The sequence below is a fragment of the Lodderomyces beijingensis genome (genome assembly GCF_963989305.1).
Source record: "Lodderomyces beijingensis strain CBS 14171 genome assembly, chromosome: 5".
In the NCBI taxonomy this organism is placed as follows: Eukaryota; Fungi; Ascomycota; class Pichiomycetes; order Serinales; family Debaryomycetaceae; genus Lodderomyces; species Lodderomyces beijingensis.
In genome coordinates, this window is record NC_089974.1 from 1,696,582 (window position 1) to 1,718,932 (window position 22,351).

At 45.1% G+C, this 22,351-nt stretch overlaps 10 protein-coding genes across 10 annotated transcripts; 5 read left to right on the forward strand and 5 right to left on the reverse strand. All coding sequences in view use genetic code 12, as the record gives it.

Annotated features, from left to right (window-relative positions):
- Positions 1-155: 155 nt before the first annotated feature.
- On the forward strand, positions 156-1,220 carry LODBEIA_P46170 (uncharacterized protein; the record flags this gene model as incomplete). The annotated part of the gene is made up of 1 exon (XM_066974858.1): positions 156-1,220. The coding sequence occupies one exon, from the start codon at positions 156-158 to the stop codon at positions 1,218-1,220; it is 1,065 nt and encodes a 354-aa protein (XP_066831555.1).
- A 146-nt stretch (positions 1,221-1,366) lies between these two features.
- LODBEIA_P46180 (uncharacterized protein) lies at positions 1,367-3,787 on the reverse strand (the record flags this gene model as incomplete). The annotated part of the gene is made up of 1 exon (XM_066974859.1): positions 1,367-3,787. One exon carries the CDS (start codon positions 3,785-3,787, stop codon positions 1,367-1,369), a length of 2,421 nt encoding a protein of 806 aa, XP_066831556.1.
- Positions 3,788-4,571: 784 nt separating this feature from the next.
- On the reverse strand, positions 4,572-6,104 carry LODBEIA_P46190 (uncharacterized protein; the record flags this gene model as incomplete). The annotated part of the gene is made up of 1 exon (XM_066974860.1): positions 4,572-6,104. The coding sequence occupies one exon, from the start codon at positions 6,102-6,104 to the stop codon at positions 4,572-4,574; it is 1,533 nt and encodes a 510-aa protein (XP_066831557.1).
- Positions 6,105-7,210: 1,106 nt separating this feature from the next.
- LODBEIA_P46200 (uncharacterized protein) lies at positions 7,211-10,091 on the forward strand (the record flags this gene model as incomplete). The annotated part of the gene is made up of 2 exons (XM_066974862.1): positions 7,211-9,997; positions 10,077-10,091. The coding sequence occupies 2 exons, from the start codon at positions 7,211-7,213 to the stop codon at positions 10,089-10,091; spliced, it is 2,802 nt and encodes a 933-aa protein (XP_066831558.1).
- A 4-nt stretch (positions 10,092-10,095) lies between these two features.
- Positions 10,096-12,399, reverse strand: LODBEIA_P46210 (uncharacterized protein; the record flags this gene model as incomplete). The annotated part of the gene is made up of 1 exon (XM_066974863.1): positions 10,096-12,399. One exon carries the CDS (start codon positions 12,397-12,399, stop codon positions 10,096-10,098), a length of 2,304 nt encoding a protein of 767 aa, XP_066831559.1.
- Positions 12,400-12,545: 146 nt separating this feature from the next.
- LODBEIA_P46220 (uncharacterized protein) lies at positions 12,546-13,403 on the forward strand (the record flags this gene model as incomplete). Its single annotated transcript, XM_066974864.1, has 1 exon — positions 12,546-13,403. One exon carries the CDS (start codon positions 12,546-12,548, stop codon positions 13,401-13,403), a length of 858 nt encoding a protein of 285 aa, XP_066831560.1.
- Positions 13,404-14,665: 1,262 nt separating this feature from the next.
- LODBEIA_P46230 (uncharacterized protein) lies at positions 14,666-15,805 on the forward strand (the record flags this gene model as incomplete). Its single annotated transcript, XM_066974865.1, has 1 exon — positions 14,666-15,805. The coding sequence occupies one exon, from the start codon at positions 14,666-14,668 to the stop codon at positions 15,803-15,805; it is 1,140 nt and encodes a 379-aa protein (XP_066831561.1).
- Positions 15,806-15,973: 168 nt separating this feature from the next.
- LODBEIA_P46240 (uncharacterized protein) lies at positions 15,974-17,221 on the forward strand (the record flags this gene model as incomplete). The annotated part of the gene is made up of 1 exon (XM_066974866.1): positions 15,974-17,221. The coding sequence occupies one exon, from the start codon at positions 15,974-15,976 to the stop codon at positions 17,219-17,221; it is 1,248 nt and encodes a 415-aa protein (XP_066831562.1).
- A 243-nt stretch (positions 17,222-17,464) lies between these two features.
- On the reverse strand, positions 17,465-19,591 carry LODBEIA_P46250 (uncharacterized protein; the record flags this gene model as incomplete). Its single annotated transcript, XM_066974867.1, has 1 exon — positions 17,465-19,591. One exon carries the CDS (start codon positions 19,589-19,591, stop codon positions 17,465-17,467), a length of 2,127 nt encoding a protein of 708 aa, XP_066831563.1.
- Positions 19,592-20,991: 1,400 nt separating this feature from the next.
- LODBEIA_P46260 (uncharacterized protein) lies at positions 20,992-21,612 on the reverse strand (the record flags this gene model as incomplete). Its single annotated transcript, XM_066974868.1, has 1 exon — positions 20,992-21,612. The coding sequence occupies one exon, from the start codon at positions 21,610-21,612 to the stop codon at positions 20,992-20,994; it is 621 nt and encodes a 206-aa protein (XP_066831564.1).
- Positions 21,613-22,351: the final 739 nt, after the last annotated feature.

Below are 22,351 nucleotides of genomic sequence, written 5' to 3' on the forward strand. Positions count from 1 at the left end.
CCCTCCCTTCTCTGGCCTGCCCCCCGCTACCAAGTGCTACCTCCTTCAAAGAGGAAAAGAAAAAAGAAGGGTACCACCAAGGGCGCAACAAAGCTAGCCCTCTTCCAAACCCTACTCCGTCTCCACATCCAGCTCCAAATCCCACAGGCTCGACGATGGGGTATATACCGCCTCCAGATGACCGCGAAGACAACTCCAAGAAAAGAGACCGTGCAAAGCCACCCTCACCCAACTCGACGAGACCCATTTCCGCATCGACAGACTCCGAGTCCACCACCATCACCATTGTGAACCCACTCACCATGATACCGCATAACCCCAGCTTTGGCCTAATTTGGGGCCCGCTAACGCCCGCGTCGGACAATGGCCCCGCTTTGTACACGATGATCTCGCTTCAATTCATCATTGGCGTGCAGTTTTTCCGATACGCGAGAAGAACCATGATTGCATCGAGACTGGCCTTGCCGAGTCTCCCACATCCGCCTTCGCCGCCGCGCTTTGCGCCACGACCTCCTCGCAGCGCCACATTCAAGCTGATCTTGGCCGCCGGAGTCGGGGCCACCTTGATATTTGGCAGCGGCTTGGAGCTAGCGCGTTTGGCCATGCCTTATGATCCATGGTTCGACGAAGCTCGACATTACAGGAAAGTCGCGCGCAAGAATGGCGATGTGCCCAATTTCTGGTTTGGCGCGTACCGGTACTTTGAGCCGATGAGCTTGAGGAGCTGGCATGAAAAAGTGTCGCGGTGGTTTGAAAGCGTGGCGAAGGAGCAGAAGAGCAGCGGCAACGCACATAAGGATGGCAAGGAGCTGGTGTTGCCTGTGTTTCTCAAACGGGGCAAGTATCAAGAGGTGCATGAGCTGATGAAGCGCCGGTGCGATGAACGAGCCAAAGAGCTATTGCTGGGGGAATTGGAAGCTGTCAATGAGTTGAACAAGGCGCAGAGGCTCGACTTGATCTTGGAGGGAAAGAGCCCCTTGGTGAATTCGCATTTTAATAAGGCGAGTATCCAGTTGGGACAGCACAGTTTGGAATCGGATGATGATTTCGAGATGGTTTGGCTTAATTTCGAACCTTGGGATGAACTACGGCTAGATACCGATTTGGATATTCGCGTTATTCCGCGTTACTCTGCCGTTGAAACCGACGGTGGTGGCGGTGACGCACCGGAGACAGAGGCTCAGCTTGATGATTCCGAGCCCCAAGATTCTGCATTTTGAATAAAAAGAGAAATGAGAAATGAAAAATAGGATGGACTGAATGGAGTGAAGGGAAAAAGGGAATAAGAGGGGGAAGGGGGGGGGGGGGGGGGGGAAGAATGACATATATATATTGATATATAGCAAGGGTATATTTACTATACTATCTATTTCTTATATTTCCTTTCCTCATCTTCGATTATCGACTTTTCACTGTGGTTAGGCTCAACCCAAACCTCGCCGTTTTTGTCCACCACTTTGGCAGTTTCACCTTCTTGAATCTTTCCTCCAATGAGCATGCGGGCCAAAGGATTCAATACTTCCTTGGCAAGCACACGAGCCAATGGTCTGGCACCATAAGCGGGGTCGTACCCTTTGGAGATCAAGATCTTCTTGGCCTTGTCCGAGACTTCCAAGATGATCCGCTTGCTCAATAATCTATCGTCAATCTCCCTCAACTTGATAGCAAGGATTTCTCTCAAGGCGTGTTTCGAGAGTCTGTTAAAAACGAGACAATCGTCTAACCTATTGAGGAATTCAGGTGGGTAATGGTTTTTCAAATTGTCCAAGACGGCTTGCTTCACTTCCTTATTGATCTTGCCATCTTCTCTAGCGTTCTTGTCTTCGAGAAGGATATGCTGACCGAGATTAGAAGTCAACACGATTATGGTGTTTTTAAAATCAACCTTGTGACCCTGGGAGTCAGTCAATGAACCTTCGTCCAACACTTGAAGCAACAACTTGCAGAAATCAGGGTGCGCTTTTTCAAATTCATCGAAAAGCACAATCGAGTATGGTTTCCTCCTCACTGCCTCGGTAAGCTCACCACCTTCATCATAACCAACATAAGAAGGAGGTGCTCCGACCAAACGTGTTACCGTGTGCTTTTCAGCAAACTCAGACATATCGAATCGGATGATCGAGTTTGGATCGTTGAACAAGAATTGCGCAAGCGCCTTGGTGAGCTCAGTCTTACCAGTGCCCAGCGGACCCAAAAACATGAATGACGCAATTGGTCGTTTCTCGTTGGTTAATCCTGCTCTTTGCAACCTTACTGCGTCAGAGACAGCATGGATAGCTTCATCTTGGCCAACAACTGATTGTTTCAAGATAAGCTCCATATCCAAGAGCTTATCCTTTTCACCCTTGACTAGACCTTCAACAGGTATACCTGTCATTTTGGAAATGACAGCAGCAATGTCATCCGAAGTGACCGAGTCGTGCAACAAGTTTGATGTCTGTGTAGCTCTTTCTGACTTGGTCAATTGTAACAATTTAGCTTGCAATTCTGGTATTTCTGCATATTGAATCTTGGATGCCTTGGCGTAATCATTGTTTCGTTGGTGCTGTTCTAAATCGTATTTGGCCTGTTCAATCTTGGCCTTGGCCTCCTTGATATCTTCAATCACTTGTCGTTCAGTTTCCCATTGCGAAGTCAATTCTCGCAAATCTTTTTCCTTCACCTCTAGTTCTTCTTCCAATTTGGCTCTTCTCTCCCTCGATAACGGGTCTTCTTCTTTTCTCAATGATTCCAACTCAATCTGGATGGTCATTATCGAACGGTCCAATTTTGCAATTGCATCGGGTCTAGACTCATGCTGCAATCTCAATGTCGAGCATGCCTCGTCGACAAGATCAATGGCTTTATCGGGCAAGAATCTGTCTGTAATGTACCTATTGGAAAAAATAGCAGCTGTAACCAACGCGGCATCAGCAACGCGGACACCGTGGTGGACTTCGTACTTTTCTTTCAACCCTCTCAAGATGGAAATGGTGTCTTCCACAGTTGGCTCGTCGACTTTCACCGGTGAGAATCGTCTTGCTAACGCAGCATCCTTTTCCACGTATTTCCTATATTCCTCAGTGGTTGTGGCGCCACAAAGCGACAATTGGCCTCTAGCCAACGCTGGCTTCAACAAGTTGCTAGCATCGATGGAACCTTCAGCTTTACCCAATCCCATCAACAAATGAAGCTCATCGACAAATAAAATCACACTGCCGGCTTTTTCCTCCACTTCTTTCAAAATCTGTTTCAACTTGCCTTCAAAATCACCGCGGTATTTGGAGCCACTAATGATCCCAGCAAGGTCCAAAGTGATCACTTGCTTGTGTTTCATTGATTCCGGCACTTCGCCCTTGATGATCCTTTGAGCCAATCCCTCCATGATCGAGGTCTTGCCCACACCGGCATTACCTGTTAAAACGGGGTTATTCTTGGTTCTTCTCGACAAGATCTGAATGGTACGGCGTATCTCTTCATCTCTTCCAATCACGGGGTCCAATTTCCCGTCTTTAGCCAAATCGGTTAAGTTTGTGCCAAATTTCTCCAAAGCTGGTCGATTATCCTCTTCCTCCTTATTTTGCTGCATTTGCAAATTGCGAGGCCTGGAAGAGTGGAAGGCTCTGACCTGCTGGGACGGGTGCAGCAACGCAAGTGCGGTCATGGCACCTACGCCACATTGCCCTGGGGCTTTTGGTTGTGGTTGTGTCACATACCTTGCGATTAATGGAGCATGTTGGTATGATCTTGCCACCCTGCGGGATAAATGGTGCAAAGGTCTACTTCTCGAGTTTCTTACTGTTATCATAACTATCCTTTATACTTCAAAAAAATACTTCAAAAAAAAAACTTGAAAAAAATCTCCAGTATCAAGCAGTCTCAATAGTGATTGATAGCAAGAGCATCTCACCAGAGGTTTATAAAGGTGGCAGATGTAGCTGTAGGATTGGTTGTGAAACTATTGCTAGGGAGGTTTGCGATTCTTCTGGCAATGTATGGGATGTTAAAACGCGCAGAAAATGAAAACTGGTGATGTGAGCGCAAGTTTAACAGAAGCCAGGAGAAACTTCTGGAATGATCTGGGGTCAGAAGATGGATATGGAGATAGAGATGGAGACAGAGATAGAGGTGAGCGAATACGAGGGCAAGACGAGGTTGGAAGTTGCTTGAATCTTGGATCGGAGTCCGAGCTTGGTATATAGATGATTGTTGATTTGATCCAGATCGCATAAAGAGAGGCCAATTACATGGACCAATAAAAATTGTAAAGGGTTCACTCTTGGAATTTCATGAGCATGGCATATTTTACAAGAAATAACGCTACGATATGATATGATCTGATCTTGTGCATCCCAAACTTTTTCATAAAAAACCTATTGTCTGCATACTAAGTAACTCTATGGACGAATTGAATGAATAAATAATTTAAACCTCTTACACCTCTAATAACCCTTGATGACGCGGTAACGTCTTTCTTCTCGTCTAGTATACATATATCGTTAATGTCGTTACACTCTTTCTTGTAATCCCCCCTCCGTGATGTAGTCAACGTCTCCAACTTCCTCTTGATGTTCCATCTTTATGTTCCATCTTTATGTTTCATAGTTGTCAACATACTCATCGTCATATTCTCTGTCGCTGAAATTGTCGTCATGGTCGTCATGGTCGTCATGGTCGTCATGGTCGTCATGGTCATTGTCATTGTCATGGTCATGGTCATGGTCATGGTCATCGTCATGGTCATGGTCGTCATCTTCATCTTCAGCATCATCACCACCTGCATCGACAGTTGCAGTTCCTTCCCCATTGTGAACTTCTTCCGCGCTTCTTGAAGCTATTCTTGAATTTGTATTGGAATTTCTATTGGTGTTTGTGTTGCTTGTCAATTCAGACAGGGTGACTTCTTTAAAGCTTTCCTCGGATCTTTCCTCAATTTCTCGATTGCTCTGGTGGTGCTGCTTCAACTTGTAAAGAACCCAGCCGGTAAATCTATCGAATCTGGGTCTTCTTTGTCCCACTTCGTCTTCTTTAAAATCAACAACGTCCTCATAGCTGATTCTTCTTCCCAACACATTCATCAACTCAAATCTGCGCTCCAAAATCCAAATGTTGAAAATCCATTCCCAGATAACCGTTAGCAAGATAACCTCCAACAAGTAGGGAATCAACACTAACCAAGTTCTCACCAACCAGCTATACCGGAACAAAGTAACGTGCAAAATGGTGACAATGACATCCAACGCAAACAAACCCCATATGAAAAGGGCAATGGGGAACAACTTGCGGTTATAGCAAATCTTGCGCGGGTTTTTGACCATTGTCGTGTAGTGTAGCAATATGCCGCCAAACCAAGCAACCACCAATAACCTGCCCACAGCTCGAAGAATGCTCCAATTATAATGATGCTGCGGATTAAACTGGTTGTGAATGTATTCTTCCGAGTTATACGTGACTTGATAATAGGTGTAAATAGCAATGTAGAAGCCCATAAATATAAAACTGATGATGGCTGATATAAATCGGTATTTCGGCCGCACTAGTCGCTGGATGATTTGAAACCACGACGACATGGTTAGGCATTGCGTTAAAACCATCAATGTTCGGTACACATTGTTGGCGTATAGATTATTCTGGAGCTTGATGATATCCAAATTGTCGTGGTAATATTCGTATTCCGACGCCTTGGTTAGTCGCACGAGCAAGACACTTGTCACAATAGCATAGTAGATGGTGGTGATTTGAGTTAGCCACGGTTTCCGCTTGTGCTTGGGGGTGAGATAAAGCAACAAGCTCAACATCCAACAAGAGACACACGAACCACACAAGGTGAACAACCACGCTATGAAAGTGTCACCATTATCTCGCTGATAATAGGGGTTGTCATAGACCTCCGGTATCGAGTTGGAGTCCTTGTTGAACTCCTCCTGGAGCACCAAGTCGATCAAATCCGGTATCGAGCAGTTGGTGATGTAGTAGGCTGGCAAGTATTCGTGCAAGTTGGACGCATTATTCCACGTCTGGTTGTAGTGGTCTAGTAGCTTGATGGTGCCATTTGTCAAGGAGTAGACGGAGCAGTTTATCGGGATATTGTTATACTGTAGATATGCTAGTGAGTTGTTGCCCATGTTTGGATACAGTGGTGGTAGATGCAACGACTCCGGTGAATCGCCCACATATATCGTCATAGCGAAATGGCAGACCCTCTTCCCCCCCCTTTATATATATATATGTATATCTATGTATAATACAAGCACCAACCAACGTAAGCGTAAACAGCTAGTAAATCTTAAATGTGGCCCGCTGTGGGTTCATGTACCGTGATGTAAACTGTCTTTCTTGTTCGCTATTAAACTCGTCTCTTGGTAGTAGCAAAAAATCTCTTGTCCTCTTGAATACTGAGCTGATTTCTTGGTTTATTTCATTCACCACTTTCTCCACTTCTTGGTAAGAGAAGGAGAAGCCAGCAAGATTTGGAGACTCGAGCCAAATAGAGTATACATCCAGAGTATATCGCAACAGAACAGAGCAGGTCAAAGCGGAGCTCAGGTTAGAGTCTAGAAGAGCAGAGTAGGGTGGGAGATCCATCTCCCATGTACACACGACAACCTTGGCTGAGTTTTTCTCTCCTGCTTCAAAAAGGCTCTTGTCGCTGATCACGTGACACTACCAAATTTTTTGGTTTCGTTTACTCATTTTCGCCGGATACAATTGCCCCTGTTGTCGCGGAGGCGGGGACGTATCGAGTCAGGATACCGCACCTTGGCCGCTGGTGTCCTGGATACCAATTGTCTTGATAACTTCAGCATGGTGGTGGCGATTCGTAGCAGGCGCTATCTTATACACCGCAGACGTGGGTCGTGCACCAAAACATGCGAGAGCACGTGCGTGTCGCATTTTATTGTCGCGAGATTGCAAAAAAGATAAACAACAATCTGCGGAAAAAAAACAACAGTCACGTGACTAAATGCAGTCACGTGCGTTGGTCAGTCACGTGAGTCGGTTAGTCACGTGGATTATTTAGTCACGTGCATTGATAAGTCACGTGACTGAATCAAATGGTGTCACTTTATTTTTTTTCTCTTTTTTTCAGCCCACGTCACAACAACACCAACAGCAAGAACTGCAGTATTATAGGCAGCAAAACCCAATCTACCGAGAGGTTACAACCACGGCTAGGTATTATTAAAGGTCTTGCTTGTGCTTCAAACTTCCCCCTGAAGTGGTAACAACAATGTCTTCCAATGTAACAGACCAGTTCCACTCTATGGATCTAAATACGTCGGGAGCTTCTACTACAACTAGTGCGAAGAAACGGCCAAAAAGAGCATTCCACACTGATTTCAACCAGCCAACCTCGGTTGAACAATTTCAGCAGCAACAGCAGCTGTTGTCGCCATTTTATGGCCAAACTTTGCCATTTCCCCCATCAACGCATGCCTCTCCTGCAGTGCACCAAGAACCACCACATTTGCAAGACGCTACCCAGGAGGAAACTGTCCCTTCCATCCAGGCAACAAGGTATGCGAACCAACAAGAATATGACACGCCAGATGCCGAAGGCAGCTATAAGTCGTTTTTGACCTTTTCAAACACTGTGCCTCCGGAAGCCGGCACTCAGTTTCATGTCACCGACCAAGGCACCGCTTCGTCAAAGTTTATCCGGTCAACCATGTACTATGTTCCCGAATCTGAAAAGTTGAGACTGGCGACAAAATTGCCCCTTGCCGTCACAATACGCCCATTCGCACCACAGTTGTCAAGCGAAGAGCCTGTTCAGTTGGTGGAATTCCAACAAACAGTGGCGACCGATGACGATCCATTGAGCATTGGACCCGTCAGGTGCCATAGATGCAGAGCATACATCAACCCTTCAATGCAGTTTACCCACAACCAAAAGTTTATTTGTAATATATGCCAGTTTGCCAATAATTTGGTGCCTCAAGAATACGCCGTGCCATTGGACTCTAGAGGCTATAGAGTTGACAAGTTTATCCGTCCCGAGTTGCACAATAGTTGTTATGACATTACCGTGCCTCAGGAGTACAACTTTAATGCAAAGAAAAAATCGGAACCATTGCATATAGTGTTTCTCATTGATCTTTCCGAGAATAGCATAAAGCAGAATTTGCCTGGTTTGATATCGGATTCAATAAGAAGTACCTTGTTTCAATACAACTCCAATGAAAATGGCAATGACAACGAAAATGAAGATGAAAATGAAGATGAAAATGAGAATGAAAACGAAAACGAACAAAAGCAGAAAAAAGAACCCATACCGTATAAAATCAGCATCATGGCATTTGATAAAAGAATCTATTTTTTCAATCTTTCTTCAAAACTAGAAAAAACTCAAATTTCCATATCGTCAGATTTGGATGATCCTTTTGTTCCATTTGACGAAGGACTCTTTGCCTCGCCAACCGAAAGCCAATTTGTCATTGAAGATGCTCTCAACACTATTGAACAATGGGCATCAACATCAAAGACATTTGAAATCGAGCCATGCTTTGCATCTGCTTGCAAAACCGCGGGTTTATGTCTAGAAATGCATGGAGGCGGTAAGATTGTTTCTGTTTTATCAAACTTGCCTTCCTGGGGTCCCGGAGGTTTAAAATACAAGGACAACAAGGCTGTTGGAAGAACACCATCGCCTGAAGTTGAAAAAAAGATATTTCACCCTGACAATGCCTACTGGAAATCAATGACCAAGGACTTTATCAAAAACAGCGTTGGGATGGACTTGTTTGTTGTGGCGCACTCCTCGGTTGACCTTTCCAATATCGGATATTTGGTATCTTCAACCGGAGGAGAGATTTCAAGATGGACTAATTTCAACTTGGAGAGGGATGCAAGACTATTTACCGCGAAATTTAAAAGCTCCGTCTTGAGCACCACTGGGTATCAGGGGCAACTTAAATTGCGTTGTTCAAATGGCTTGCAAGTCGCGCAATATTATGGTACATCTTCATCACTGTCCGAAGCAACATTAGCAGGGTCTGTGCAAGATCCCATCATCCCCATTTTATCCCAAAATCAATCATTTACGCTTCTTCTTAAATACGATGGGTTATTGAGTAAAAAATTGGATTGCCATTTCCAAGCTGCGTTGCTTTACACTGACCCCCGTGGGGTCAGAAAAGTAAGAATAATCAATTTGGTGCTTGCAGTTGCAACTAAACTTGATGATGTCTTTTATTTCACGGATGAAAACGCAATCATAACCACCCTCGTTAGAGACACTTTATCCTTTATTGGGAACCAGACTTTAAATGAACTTCGAGAATCACTAAACACCAAATTAGTTGAGATTTTCACTCACTACCGAGCCATGAATGAATACGGGTACGGCCGTGCTAGAACTTTTTCCAACAAGCTCCTTTTCCCCGATGCATTAAAGAATCTACCCTTGCATATACTAAGCTTTCTCAAAACAAACGCAATCAAGTCGGCAACTGGTAGCAGCGCGGATACAAGATTAGCCGAGGCATACAATATGTTGACTATGCCCATTGAGAGACTCATGTATTATTTATACCCCGCACTAGTTGAGTTGCATTCGCTAGACGACGAAGACGGCACCATTGATGACACCACCGAGTTCACAATCATGCCGCGATATAAGGAATTGACAGCGAAAAACCTCGATCGGGGAGTTTATATCCTTTGCGATGGCCAGCGAACTTGGGTTTGGGTCGACCCTGATTCCAATATTATGTTGATCAAGGATTTGTTTGGCGAACAGTATGAATCAGTAGATCAATTGGACGCCTTGATGGATGAGTTGCCCGATCTGCTTCCATCTGACATATCCCAGCAAGCACGCAATATTGTTTATTTCTTCAACAAAAACATTGTCGGTGTCGATTCATCGAGTGTGCACATTGTTCGCAAAGGCGTCGATGGTGCTGAACATCACTTTAGAGAGCTCTTGAGGGACGATAGTCTTGGTGGAGCCATCAAGGCTGCCAATGGACCGAGCTTCAGCGAATACCTCACCAGTTTGCACCAGGCAATCAAGGTCAATTTGGAAAGCGACAAGGCAGCTCAAAACATTAAACAATCAATTTCCAACGTCAACCATGACACGGAAACTTTAGCACAAAGATTTATAAATTTTTAATAGAATTTGCATAACTTATTAACAACGTCCATTATTTCTTTGCTCTCTGCGTTGTTTCCTCTGTGGGAGATTTTAGCACAAGCTGCTCTCAAGTTGGGATAGTTGCGTATTTGGGCAAGGCTGTTTTCACTCTTGTTTGCAGCGGCGTAGACCAAGTTCATTAACAAATATGACGATGCTGTGATTAGATCTGGTTCATTCTGGTCGTGGAGAATCTCGGTGGTGATTTTTAAAACTTCATCAAAAATCAATTTGTTGTCGACGAGTACATCGGCAACCATGTCAAAGTTTGTTGCATTGACAAAAAACTTGGCCAAAATGGTTTGCAACTCGACATTGTTGGAATTGAGCAATTTCAAACTGATGAGCAATCTCTGCTTGTTCTGCTCTTGCTCAATGTTGAAAAATTTGGCAAGTAAGATTGGTTGTGAAATGAGGTTATTTAGCAATTCGTAAGTTCCTATTTGAAGCTGGAATTCCAGAAGAATCAAGTCATCGACACATGGCATCACTTCGAGAATGATGAAATTTTGCAATTGAGGATCTTCAGCTGCTGCGATATTCGTCAATGCAAGAAGCGCCTCGTACTTGTCCAAAATGGTCATGGACCCATTTAAGTCAGCCATCAGGTCATTTTGGTCAAGCAACTCTATTAAAAATGGCACCACTGTCTTGACGTCATACTTGTCAAAAGCAAGCTTTGGATCAACTGAAATCAACATCCGGCAGACTCCTCTCAAGGCCCTCATGCGGTGTTCTAGAAACAATTTATCGGGGTCCAGCGGAGCAGCAACCACCCTGCCACTGCCACCAGCACCACTATTAGCGCCACCCACTTTCTCCATCTTGCTGTGCTTGATGAGGTACGATAGAAGCACGGTTAAACCACCCTGTTTCACCAATTCCGTTCGAAGTGACTTTTTTTGATCACAAGACAAATTGTAGACGATTTCAACCACCGTGTTGGAAATGTTTGTGCTTGAAGATTCAAACGTCTTGATTTTGCACAAATGAGACACAAGTCTGTCATCTTTCAATAGCTCGGCGTTGAACAATTGAATATTGGCGGTTTTCTCTTCTTCGCTTTCTGAACCAACTTTCGGGCTAGCTGCATTCTTTAACTTTTCACGCGCCGAAGCAGTGGTTGCGCTCTGTTTGCTTTTAGTCAAATTGACCAAGATTGTGAGTATTCCGTATTGAACCGAAGTGTTGATATTCAGAGCAGCTGATGATGAGCCTTGTAATACTTTCAAGAGTTTTTCCATAAATGTCACGTCCATTCTCATGAGTTCACGGGGTTCCCAGTATAGACTCAAATACGACAATCCTTCAATGGCGTATTCGTTGTATTCCATTTGATCGTTTTTTGTTGTTTGCTCATCTATGAAGAGCATGAGACGCCCTGCAACATCAGCAATTTTCAAGTCGTGCCGGTGCTGCTGATTACTTGTTCCTTGCACGGTGCTCCACACTTTGGCCAATACTAGACCCGCGAGGATTTCTGCATGATAGGTACCCGAGTTGAATGCCTTGGTTAAAAATTCGTAGTACGCGTTGGAGGTGAAGCTTCTGCAGTTTTCAATCATACAAGAGCTCGAAATGCATTTCAATATGGGGACGGTGGAATTTCTAAACTCATCCTTGCCTCTTAAAATGTGCTCCTTTGTCTTGTTGTCAGTGTAAATCTGAGCACACACTTCTGGAACAAGAGGAAAACACATTTCAAGCACTGCAAGGAAATTGATGAATGAAGTTGCATCAAGCAGCGAGTCGTCCATTTGTAGCTCTAGATATTCGCTCGCCACGTTCGCTGCTTCGGATTTCTCAAGCTGCAAGCTTTGCACTAGAATAAGCAAAACTCTGTGATTTATTCGGGGGCTTGCACCGACATATGAAAGGAAAAGGCTCAAGTGTTGTGGGTTTGACACCTTGGTCTTTGATATTATTGCAAAGTAGATACCCAAGTAGCTCTCTAAATGAGCTGTATCGTTATGACGGAGACTTTTTATATTTGCCCGCAAGGCTGACAAAATGTTGAGAACAGCTTCCCTACTGGGCTCGTTTTGAGTAAACACAGACTGGATCAACTTTCCCGAGTCATCACCGATGTCCAACAGCACCTGAATGAACTGCGCTGGATTGCTCAACAATTTCTCAAAAAGATACTTTGATTGCTCCTTGTCATGAGCAGCACGTAGTAATGGATCTAGCAAAGTATCAAGGGCCAGGGCCAGCAGCCGCGCCAATGCTTGTGCGTATAGCTGATCTATGTCTTGTGTGTCACCTTTGGTTGCACTCATTATTGGCTTGTTACAAACTTACTCCACAAGAAGTTATTATCAGTGGGCACGGAAAAATTTCAACAAAATTCCCACCAAACCTCCATCCACATTAATCATCAACAACACACACCTTTCTAGCACGCTTCCTTCAGCCAAACAGTCTAATGGATACATCGACGGTTCTTGAAAAATATACCCAGGATCTCTCCAATCTACCGCTCGAAGTGAGGCACCTCTTGAACGAGATCAAGAACAAAGATGCTCAGCTCACAACCATGCGAAGGCTGTATCAGTCCAAGGACAACCAACTACACAAATTCATCAGAGCCAACGGCACACTAACCAAACACCCGAAAGAGCAACAACTATACGCAAAGATAGAAGAAGAAATGAATATAACGATCAAGCTACAAAAGGAAAAAATCCTACTATCAAACACGGCGCTTTTCCTTATTTCCAAACACCTTTTCAATTTTGAAACCGATATAGCAAAGCTAGAGCGTGATGAGTTGTTGCCACCGTTGGAGACTTCTTTGAAAGCAGCGAGCCGAGATGACAGTGCGGCTCTAAATGGTCTTTCAGATAGTGTTTCAGGCACGCCAACGCCACGGTACCCCTTGTCGATGACACCTGTCGCTGAACCAGCCCCGGTCAAACGAGGCCAGAGGAGGAAAGCTCCGGTGACAGGCAGCTCGTCGACTCCCGTATTAGCCAACAAGGTGAATAAGCGGATCAAATCTGAAGAAGCAGAAGAATCGTTGCCTTTCACTACGGGGTCATTGGCCATAGACGGCAATATGGAAATACCCAACGGCGAAGGTCCCTTGGGCGAAGATGCCGATAACAATCTATACTGTTTTTGCCAAAGAGTATCATTTGGGGAGATGATTGCTTGTGATAATGCCGACTGCAAATATGAGTGGTTCCATTGGAGTTGTGTTGGTATTTCTTCCGAGCCCAAGGCGACCGAAACTTGGTACTGTCCCGATTGCAGGATTAAAAAGAAAAAGACGAGAAAGTAGGTAGTCTTGTACTAAAATGAAGGTAATGTGTCCCCAGTAGGATGGATGTCTAGCTTTGAAAACCGGTGTTTCAAATGTAAGGTTATTGCTTGGTCCGCTGCAAAAATGTGCGTTCATGGATTTCTGAGTCTCTGAGCCCTCCCAAGAGCTAGTTCCAAGAGCTCACTGTTTAAGTATATTTATCAACGACCCTGCTCTTATGAAAGCTAGCAAAGCTATCAAAGCTATCAAAGCTACTCTCTGTCTTGCTAGCTGGTTCTCAAGCTTGGCCATCTGTTAAAATCACGTGATCTGCTAAAATCACGTGATAGATATCACGTGATAATATTTCATCTGTTTGGATCACGTGATACCAATCACGTGACTAGCTCAACTAAGGTGCAACGCAATCGCACTGAGGGAGTCAAAAAAAGCCTCTTGCGGCGCCGATCATCTCCCAAAACGGGCAACCCAGTTCGATGAAAAGGGCATCCACACTGCTATGAATGTTACAACTTCGAAACAGGAAATGCAAGAAATATCTATAGACATGGCTGTCCCCGCGTAGCATATACAACAAACAAGAATGTCCCAGGGGGAGATCACGAAAAGAAAAGGATGCACATCGGTATCACTTCTCTTGGGTTTGTTCAGGGATGGGCACGGTGTTATTATTAGAAGCGAAGGACGAGGAGAGAAAAATTGCAACTGCAACTGCAACCATTTTTTGTTAACCCATTTTGCATCCAATCGCACCATGTCCATCTAAATTCCCAGAAACCAACCACAATGTTTCTCTGGACAAAGCGCCCTTGGCCTCCTCAATTGATTTGCTTTTTTTTCCATTAGTTCCAAATTTCACATTTTCCCCCCGTGCTTTTTTCTTAGTAGGAGGGACCCCTTTGGCTGGATAGAAGAAACTGAAACCCATAACAGATTCTCTTCGTCTTCAGCTACTCTTTCCTTCTTTCCTTCTTTCCTTCTTTCTTTCTTTCTTTCTTTCGAGCCCTTGATTCATTCATTTCCTTGTCTTTTTTTGGTTTTTTTTTTTTCGTTTCACCATCGTCAACGACGTTTCGATACCCCACTACATTCGCTTAGGTCTAAGTTCACTAGCAGCAGCATAGTCGCCGTTATTTCATTTATCCCATTCGTTCAGAAACAACTTGGAACGCATTCATTCGTCCGCCCTTTGTTTGTTTGTTTCTTTAGTATTCACATTCAGATTCACACCGGAATCACCTAGATTTTGCTGACTACCTCACATATTCCAGAAGTTTGCCATGTTATACAAAGCTGTGCTAATTGCGCTTTTGAGATTGACCATTGCCGCTGACGCAGCAGACGCAGCAGACCCAGCAGATGCAGCTAATGCGGTTGCAACAGCAGCAACAACGGCAGCGGCAACAACAGCTCTAACTCCAGCTGCTGCCACCCCAGCCAATACCAATACTCCCGCAACGACAGCAAACACAGCCGCAGGTGCAACGACAGCGGGTGCAAATATTACGCCTGGTGCTGCAGCTACTGGCGCCACGACAGCTGATACGCTGGTAACGGCAGCAGCCACAGGTACTGGAACTGCGACAACTGGCACTGGCACTGGAACCACGGGAACGGGAACCACGGGAACAGGAACCACGGGAACAGGAACCACGGGAACTGCAACCACTGGTACAGGGACATTACTCAATACTCCATCAACGACAGCGCTTACCACCGCAGCCACCACCGCGGCTGCCGCTGTACCAAACGGGGTTTATTTCACAGTGACGTCGATCAACGCCAACGGAGCAACAATAACCAGCTTGAGGTTTGTGCCTGGAGGGCCCGCACGTACCACCACTGGTACGCTGACGAGTAGTTCTGGGACATCACAGACTACACCAGTGGGAGCAGCAACAGGAGCGGCAACTGGGACATTGTCCACCGGATCTGCTAGGTTAACCACAGTCACAACGACAAATGATGTTGGTGCAACAGTGACTCTCACCTCCACCGGTGTCGCCGGTGCAACCACGCCTGTTGGAGCAACCACTGCCCCCGCTGGAGCAGCGACGCCGGCAACCACTGGAACTGTCCCCCCAGGAGCAATCTCGTCTAGTTTGAGTTCTGCTTCTTCTGCGCCGTCTCCAGGACTGGGCACTACGTCAGCTGCGGCACAGAATGGATACGGTGCCACCATCTCTGCTGCTCCTCAAGACCAAACATATTCATTTGTCACTACTCGAATCATGAGGAGTACTTCATCGAGTCCCGAAGCCTCGCAATCGGGTGCAAATGGACCTAGTGGATCTAATGGGTCTGCTAACGGTTCCGCTAGCTCGCGCTCTTCGCCAAGTGCAGCTAATGCTGGTGCTAGAGTCGGTGCCCATTTCAGCTCCTTAGTAGCCTTGGTTCTTCTCGTGTCGAATTGTCTCTGAATGAACAATAAATTATAAAACAAGACTCGGTCATATGAAGTTGAAATAGGCCCAAGAAGCACAATTGCTCATCCTCGTAGCTAGTTACATAGACGTTATAGAACTACAAAAAAAAAACAGAAAACGGAGTATTCAATCGACCTTACGTTTTGTAAAAGGCTTCCTCGTATGGTTGGTTGTGTTCTTGATGGTTTGTTGAAAAAAGCGCGAAATTGGAAAATTTCAGAGTTTTTGGGCGGCCATCAGGACAGCCAGGGAATGAATAACTTGGGCATAGCCATACAACGACGAGTGACGCCACAAGTGTGCTGGATATACACGAGGCGCTATTCCAACTCGGGAGAGTTCAAGAGGATACTCGGGGAGATTGAACGAAATTTGAACCCGCAGTCCAGCACCAAGGATATTGTCCATGCTATAAACTCCGTCAAGCTGCTTCAATCGGAATATCCGATTCAACAACAGCTCGAGCCGCGATCGAGTCTAATTAAGCAATCAGAGAGTCTCGTGAACCAGATTTTCAAACAGACCAAAGTGCCATTCAGTCTGGAGTTACTTAAACAGATCTTTGTGTTGAACTTGCCCACGCCGTTGAATTTGAAACTCATCAACAAGTACTACGAACAGAATCCCAGCGACAAGACCATAATAGAGCGAGACGTTGCGCTTGTTCCTTTACGAAATGCGCTTTTCAATGCTGATTTTGCCAACGCCATCAAGGTTATGGACGTGACTGTTGGTCACCCAAACTACATTGCTCACAAGGCACACCGACTCAAGCTGGGAGCCATCAAGTTGATATCTACAGCAGCCGCTATCACCATATTGAGCAAATTTGGAGTAACGTCATTGGTGGACGCGGGGCTCCTCTCTTCAGCCTGGATGCATCTCGGGGCAGTCAACTCCATTGTGTTGACCTACATTATCAACTCGACTTTTTTCGTCACCATTGTCAAGTTTGGACGTCAGTTGATTTCATCAGGTGGAGACTACTTGACGTGGCAAAAGGGCACGTTCTACACTCACTGGTTTAAACATGCAGACGAGTTGTTATTTGCTTCCAAGATTGTTGAAGCTGATCGAGATTTGAACCATGGCGAACTGAGCTCGTATGTTATCGAAGACCTCTGTCGTGTGGCACCGGACACGAGAAGCAACGCCAATAATTTGAGTCCAAGTTATGATCGTGAAGGCAACAAGGTTCGTTTGATGCAGAGCAAGGATGATTTGGAAAAGATCAAGTTCCAGGCGTATTGGATGTCGGGTGGTGATGGGTTTGAATGGATTGAACCTGATCAAGATCCAGCGGAAATAGAGTGGAGGCAACACTTGGAGCGGTACAATAAGCCTGCTTTGAAAGAGAATGCGGGGAATGGAGAATTGAAGTGGGCAGATGAGTTGATCGAGAATACTTAGAACTTCCATTTACCAGGCTTGTGAGCGGAGAGAGGTGGTGTGCTGGTGGTGTTTGAATATGTACATAGACGATGAATATACACATGTTTATCAATGTTCAAGTTTCAATGTCAGAGCCAGTGCCAGAAAATGACCTACATCAAAAGCGGTTCTTTTTGAAACCTGATAATTTTTTCGTTTTTTATTTTTTGCTTATGTTACATTACAATCCTCTCTTTCTTCTCTACAGACAACTAAACCAATCTATTTCTTACAACAGTCATCACCAAAAGCCAATCTCGAAGTCTTGTCAACGTTGAGAGAGCAAGTGTCAACACCAGCAGCACCATTCTTGACTTCCTTGGTGGTTCTAGCATACGATGGTTTAACGTCCAAGACAGGGTTCTCAGTGTGGATGTTTCTTGGTCTGAGCATAAGGTCAAAGATTTCAGTGGGCATAACTGGGAAATCTTCTGGAGCTGGGAAATGGGTAATACCAAAAGTGTGGAAAAACACAATATCGGTGTTGTTGATATTGTCTTGACCATCACCGATCCAAGCAGTCATACCTCTAACGCCGTCACCGCTCCACTGGGCAACGTGGTCTCCTGATGGGTACAATTTACCGTATCCGTAAGCATCGTCGCTGTATGGAATGACTTGAGTGTGGTTGGCAGCCCATGGTGCTCTCTTTCTCACCAATGAACCTTCTTGCGCCAATAATGGCGAGCAGTAAGTTGACACCAATTTGTAAGTAGCTGGCTTACCGGAGAATTTGTGGATCGAGTTGGGGTTGAAGATATCCCAGGTTCTGGCAGTTGCACCTTCAAAGTTGGTGATGGAGTCCTTGACCTTGTTGAAAGTGGTCTTTTCACAGTAGAAACCGTTACCGTATTTGTTTTCCTTTGAACCAGTTGGGAATGGCGATGGCTTAGCGTCACTGGTACCGGCAGAGTTGTTGTCGCCGTCAAGTCTTGGGTGGACTCTCAAGGAGAACAAGTGTTGATGGTTGTGGGCATTGACGTTTGGATAAACTTGAGTACCCCATTTGCCAGTGTCTTCGTCATCGGCACAGATGTAGGTGTTTAATATACCGGTCAATCTGACTTCCAACTTGATGGTACCATCTTGTCTAAAGATCCAGTACAAACAGTATTCGTAGTTGGCAGCGGTAAAGATTTGTGAAATAATCAACTTCTTACCTCTAGTGGTAACCGTAGTTTGGAAGTCGTCTCTGAAATCAGAGTGCTTGAACAAGAGACCATCGTCTTCTTCGTGGATACAGATGGCATTCTTGACAGTGGTGGCCTCACCGAATTTGTCTGGGAAGTACGCGTCCATGTAGTGGATAACACCTTTGCAGTCGCAACCCAAAGCCAATGGGTTTGTACAGTTACCGGCACCATATTCACCGATATCCAAAGCATGCTTTCTTTGATGTGGGAATTCGGGACAACCGTATGGAACCACCATTTCACAAAGCGAGATACGGTGGAACAACGATCTAACGTTACCGTGGTCGTTCCAGCTCATGTCACTCAAGACAATACCTTCTCTGTAGTTGAAACCAATGTGGAATTTAAAGTTTGACCAAGTCATGACATTGCCGTCCAAGCTGAACGAAACACCTTCTGGTTGGGTAACGTTGATTGGGAAGTTGTCGTTTCTGAAACCACTTGGGTTTTCCTTGGTACCGAATTTTTCGGCAATGTGCTTTGGGTGGAAACTCGAGTGCTTGTGCTTGGAAAGCTTTCTTCTCTTTTGAGGAATATCAATAAAGATGACCTTTTTGGCATTCATATCGACAATTGGGCAAAAGTCGAATGGGTGCGAGTAGTGAGAATCATCTTCGTCTGATCTGTAGTACATCAAAGCTTGTTGCAATCTTCTTTCGGTACCCCATCTTTCATCATAACCAATGGTCCAAGCGTCACAGTAAACCATGTGCATTGAGTTTGGAGGAAGTCCACTAAGCTCACATTGTCTTCTAACCTCGGGGTCGTTACGGACAATGTCCTCGGTAGCTTGCAAATCGGCCGGGGTCAAAATTGGCTGGACACCGGTAGTGTGTTGGAACTCGACAATTTGTTGAGCGCTAATGTCAACGATACCTTCATGGACACCCTTGTCACCGTCAACAACAATAACAAAGTAGGCAATTCTTGGTGGTCTAGGACCGTTCTTCTCCTTCCAGTCATAGTAAGCCTTCTTCATTGGTTCTCTCAAGGTGATGGTGTTAAAGTTCATAACTCTTCCCTCATAGTTCTTTTTGACCAAAGTAGAGACATTCTTGATTTCGGCTGGAGTCAATGGGTCCAATGGATGTGCTGGAGCTGGCGGAGCACCTGCAGCGGAAGTTGTGTGTAAAGCTAACTGAGCTAATCTTTCCATGATGTGTTTTTGGTTTCAATGGTTGGATAAAGGTATGGAAATAAACAAGAAATGGGTTATGGGAATGAATGGAGACGGGGGTCTATTTATACCAACTCTGACTCGAGAGCGGCCCCCATGGAGATATGTGTTGTTAATTTTTCAATTTACAAGCTTACTAGCGGTAATTTGACATAGCATTGGTGTTCTCCTTGCCTCCCTTCCTTAAAAAATTATTCAGTTTCGCTCTTATCATTACCCAATTGGGTAAGCTTATACGAGCCTGCGATGAGAACTTTTTTTTGGGGGGGGAGGGTGGAATCTCCTTCCGTATTGGGTAGGCGTTTCCACGCACACTCTCTTGCTCGACTTCCCACCAAGTGAACCTTTTTGTTTGCGCAAGGCGCGTAGAGGCGCGACTTGCGCTCACGTGACTGGGCTAATCCGATACGTGCCAATCGCAACATCTCGAGGTTCATTTACCTGCAAGTGCAACTTGTTTGAACTGAAGCTATCGAGGTTTTCAACTGACCACGGGTGACAGCACGTGACTGGAGGGAGTAGGAACATGGTAGTAGAGGAAAAGAGAGAGATAGAGAAAGGGCGAGTGTGTGTGAGCTGGACGCATGATTATGCAAGATTCCCGATTCGAGTCCAATAAGACTTCATCTTTACGGCCTCTGAGGCCTGGGCCAGAAATATAATATTATGAGAGGGTGGGGTTTTCTTAATTTCCCATCACTTCGAGCTCCTCTTCCATTGGTTTATCTGGAATGAAAGAAGAAGAAAAAAAAAAAAGAAAAAAGAAGAAGAGGAGGCTGGAAGTTTTTCGAAATCGTTGCGTTTTGCTCCTCTTTGACTTCTCTTTAACCGTTGGTGGTGAGGAATGCGAAAAAAAACCCCTCGGATTGCGTGGAAGCTAGCTCGCGGTATCACCGACCTATGACGAGCGCTTTCGAGCTGGTCGGTGGTGAATCCACTCGTATGATTTCACTCGTATGATTTCTTTCGACTTTGCAGTATCTGAAGGGAGTGTAGAGTCGATGGTCTTCGGAAGTGGCCGGGTATGTGCCGTCCTCAGGTTTCACGCTCAGAAAACAGCAAAACTCTTCAAGACGACAATGTACAAAGAAAAGTTGAGATTCCAGATGATGTCTCTTTCGGTTGGCACTAGTGGAGAACAGGCCTTGGAGCTACACCTCTCTATTCTAGGGCTGCTTCAAATTTTTTCGATTTTTTTTTGAAGGGGGTTTTTTTTCTTAAGGGGGAGTTCAACGGTTTAGAGTAGCACAAAATCGGCACACTTTATGCAGCAGAGGATTTACACCCTGTGGTTCTTCACCATCCATTCCCAAAAATATCTAATCATTATGCATTTCATGGTTTCGTTACTAAATTAAGCGTACAGAGTTACGCGGTATTCACAGAGTGAAATTCAAGCCACTTGGGCCTAATCTCCTGGCATAGGCACAGTTTAACACAACTGGTATCAAGACAAACGCAAACACATTCAACACACTGCAACAGTTGACAACAATGATTTCCACGAGTGCCAAACACCGGCTCACATTCTCCTGGCTGCGGTTATGGTTCAATAGCAACTCGCTGAGAAATTCAGCGTGGCTGGTTCTGGCGCTGTTGAGGTCTTGGATGTTGATGGTGGTGTTTGTGCCTACAACGACGAGCCACACGGAGATGACCACGAGGCTGTACTGGTAATATTGCATGAGTCTGATTGCAAGCGACTTCAAGTTGATGTTGGCGGTTTGTCTTTTCTCGGACAAGTCGCGCACTTGAGGTTGGCCTGAGGTGAAGTGGGATAACAAGATGGATATAACCAAGACGATGCCCAGTTGTGCGTGAGGCTGCGGAATTATAGTGGCGGTGGTGATGACGACGTTCCACACTATTAGCACCACCAAGTTGAAGCTGCACAAGTTGAATAGTAGTGAGGCTAACGACACCAGAATGTTGATGTAGTAGTATGGATAAGTGCTGATACCACTGATCAAGTTCTCCCAAATGGGCTGCGTTGTGAACATGTCTTGTGTCTTGTGATGTACGCCAGCAGTAGTGGCTGTTGTGGTTGAAGCCAAGAGGCAAAAAGAGTCCTTCCCCAAGTATACATCTATACATCTATATATATATATAAAAGGTTCTAGCATCTAGCCTCCAGCTTCTAGCGTCTTCGTCATCATCAATTCTAAAATTAATCCCCATCGCCGAGGCTGCTATCATATGACTTACATTCGAACAAAGTGCGTGAGTAATGCGCTTTACTGTTCAATAAGGTGCATACGAAATAGCAAAAGTACCGGACTTCAAGAAGGTTATGTTCCACCTTCCCCCTTCCTTTGCCTAGCGACCCAGCCTAGACAATAGAAACACCGTAGTAGTTTACACTGGATTCTAGTCAAGGTTCAACCGATTTTTAGGACTTGGTGCCTTCCCTGCGAATTAAAGAACCAACTGTCAAAAAAGTATACACAACGTCACACAATTCAGCATCGGTTCTAAAAATTTTCCTCCGTCTCATCCGATGCATTTTTCAACAGCTCTTTGCCGAATCGCAACCTCTCTTTTTCATTTTCAAAAAGAAAAATATACGAGGGGGAGTGGAGGGCACGAGTGTATCATGAGACGCGATAGCAATATAGCTTGTAAAGCGGGAAGTACTATACTTGCCGCCGGACTTGCTCGGCCCAAACGTGAGAGATAAACTGGTATATGTGTGTGTGTCTGTGTTGGTTGAACGTTGAGGTTCATCGAGCAAACTTCGGC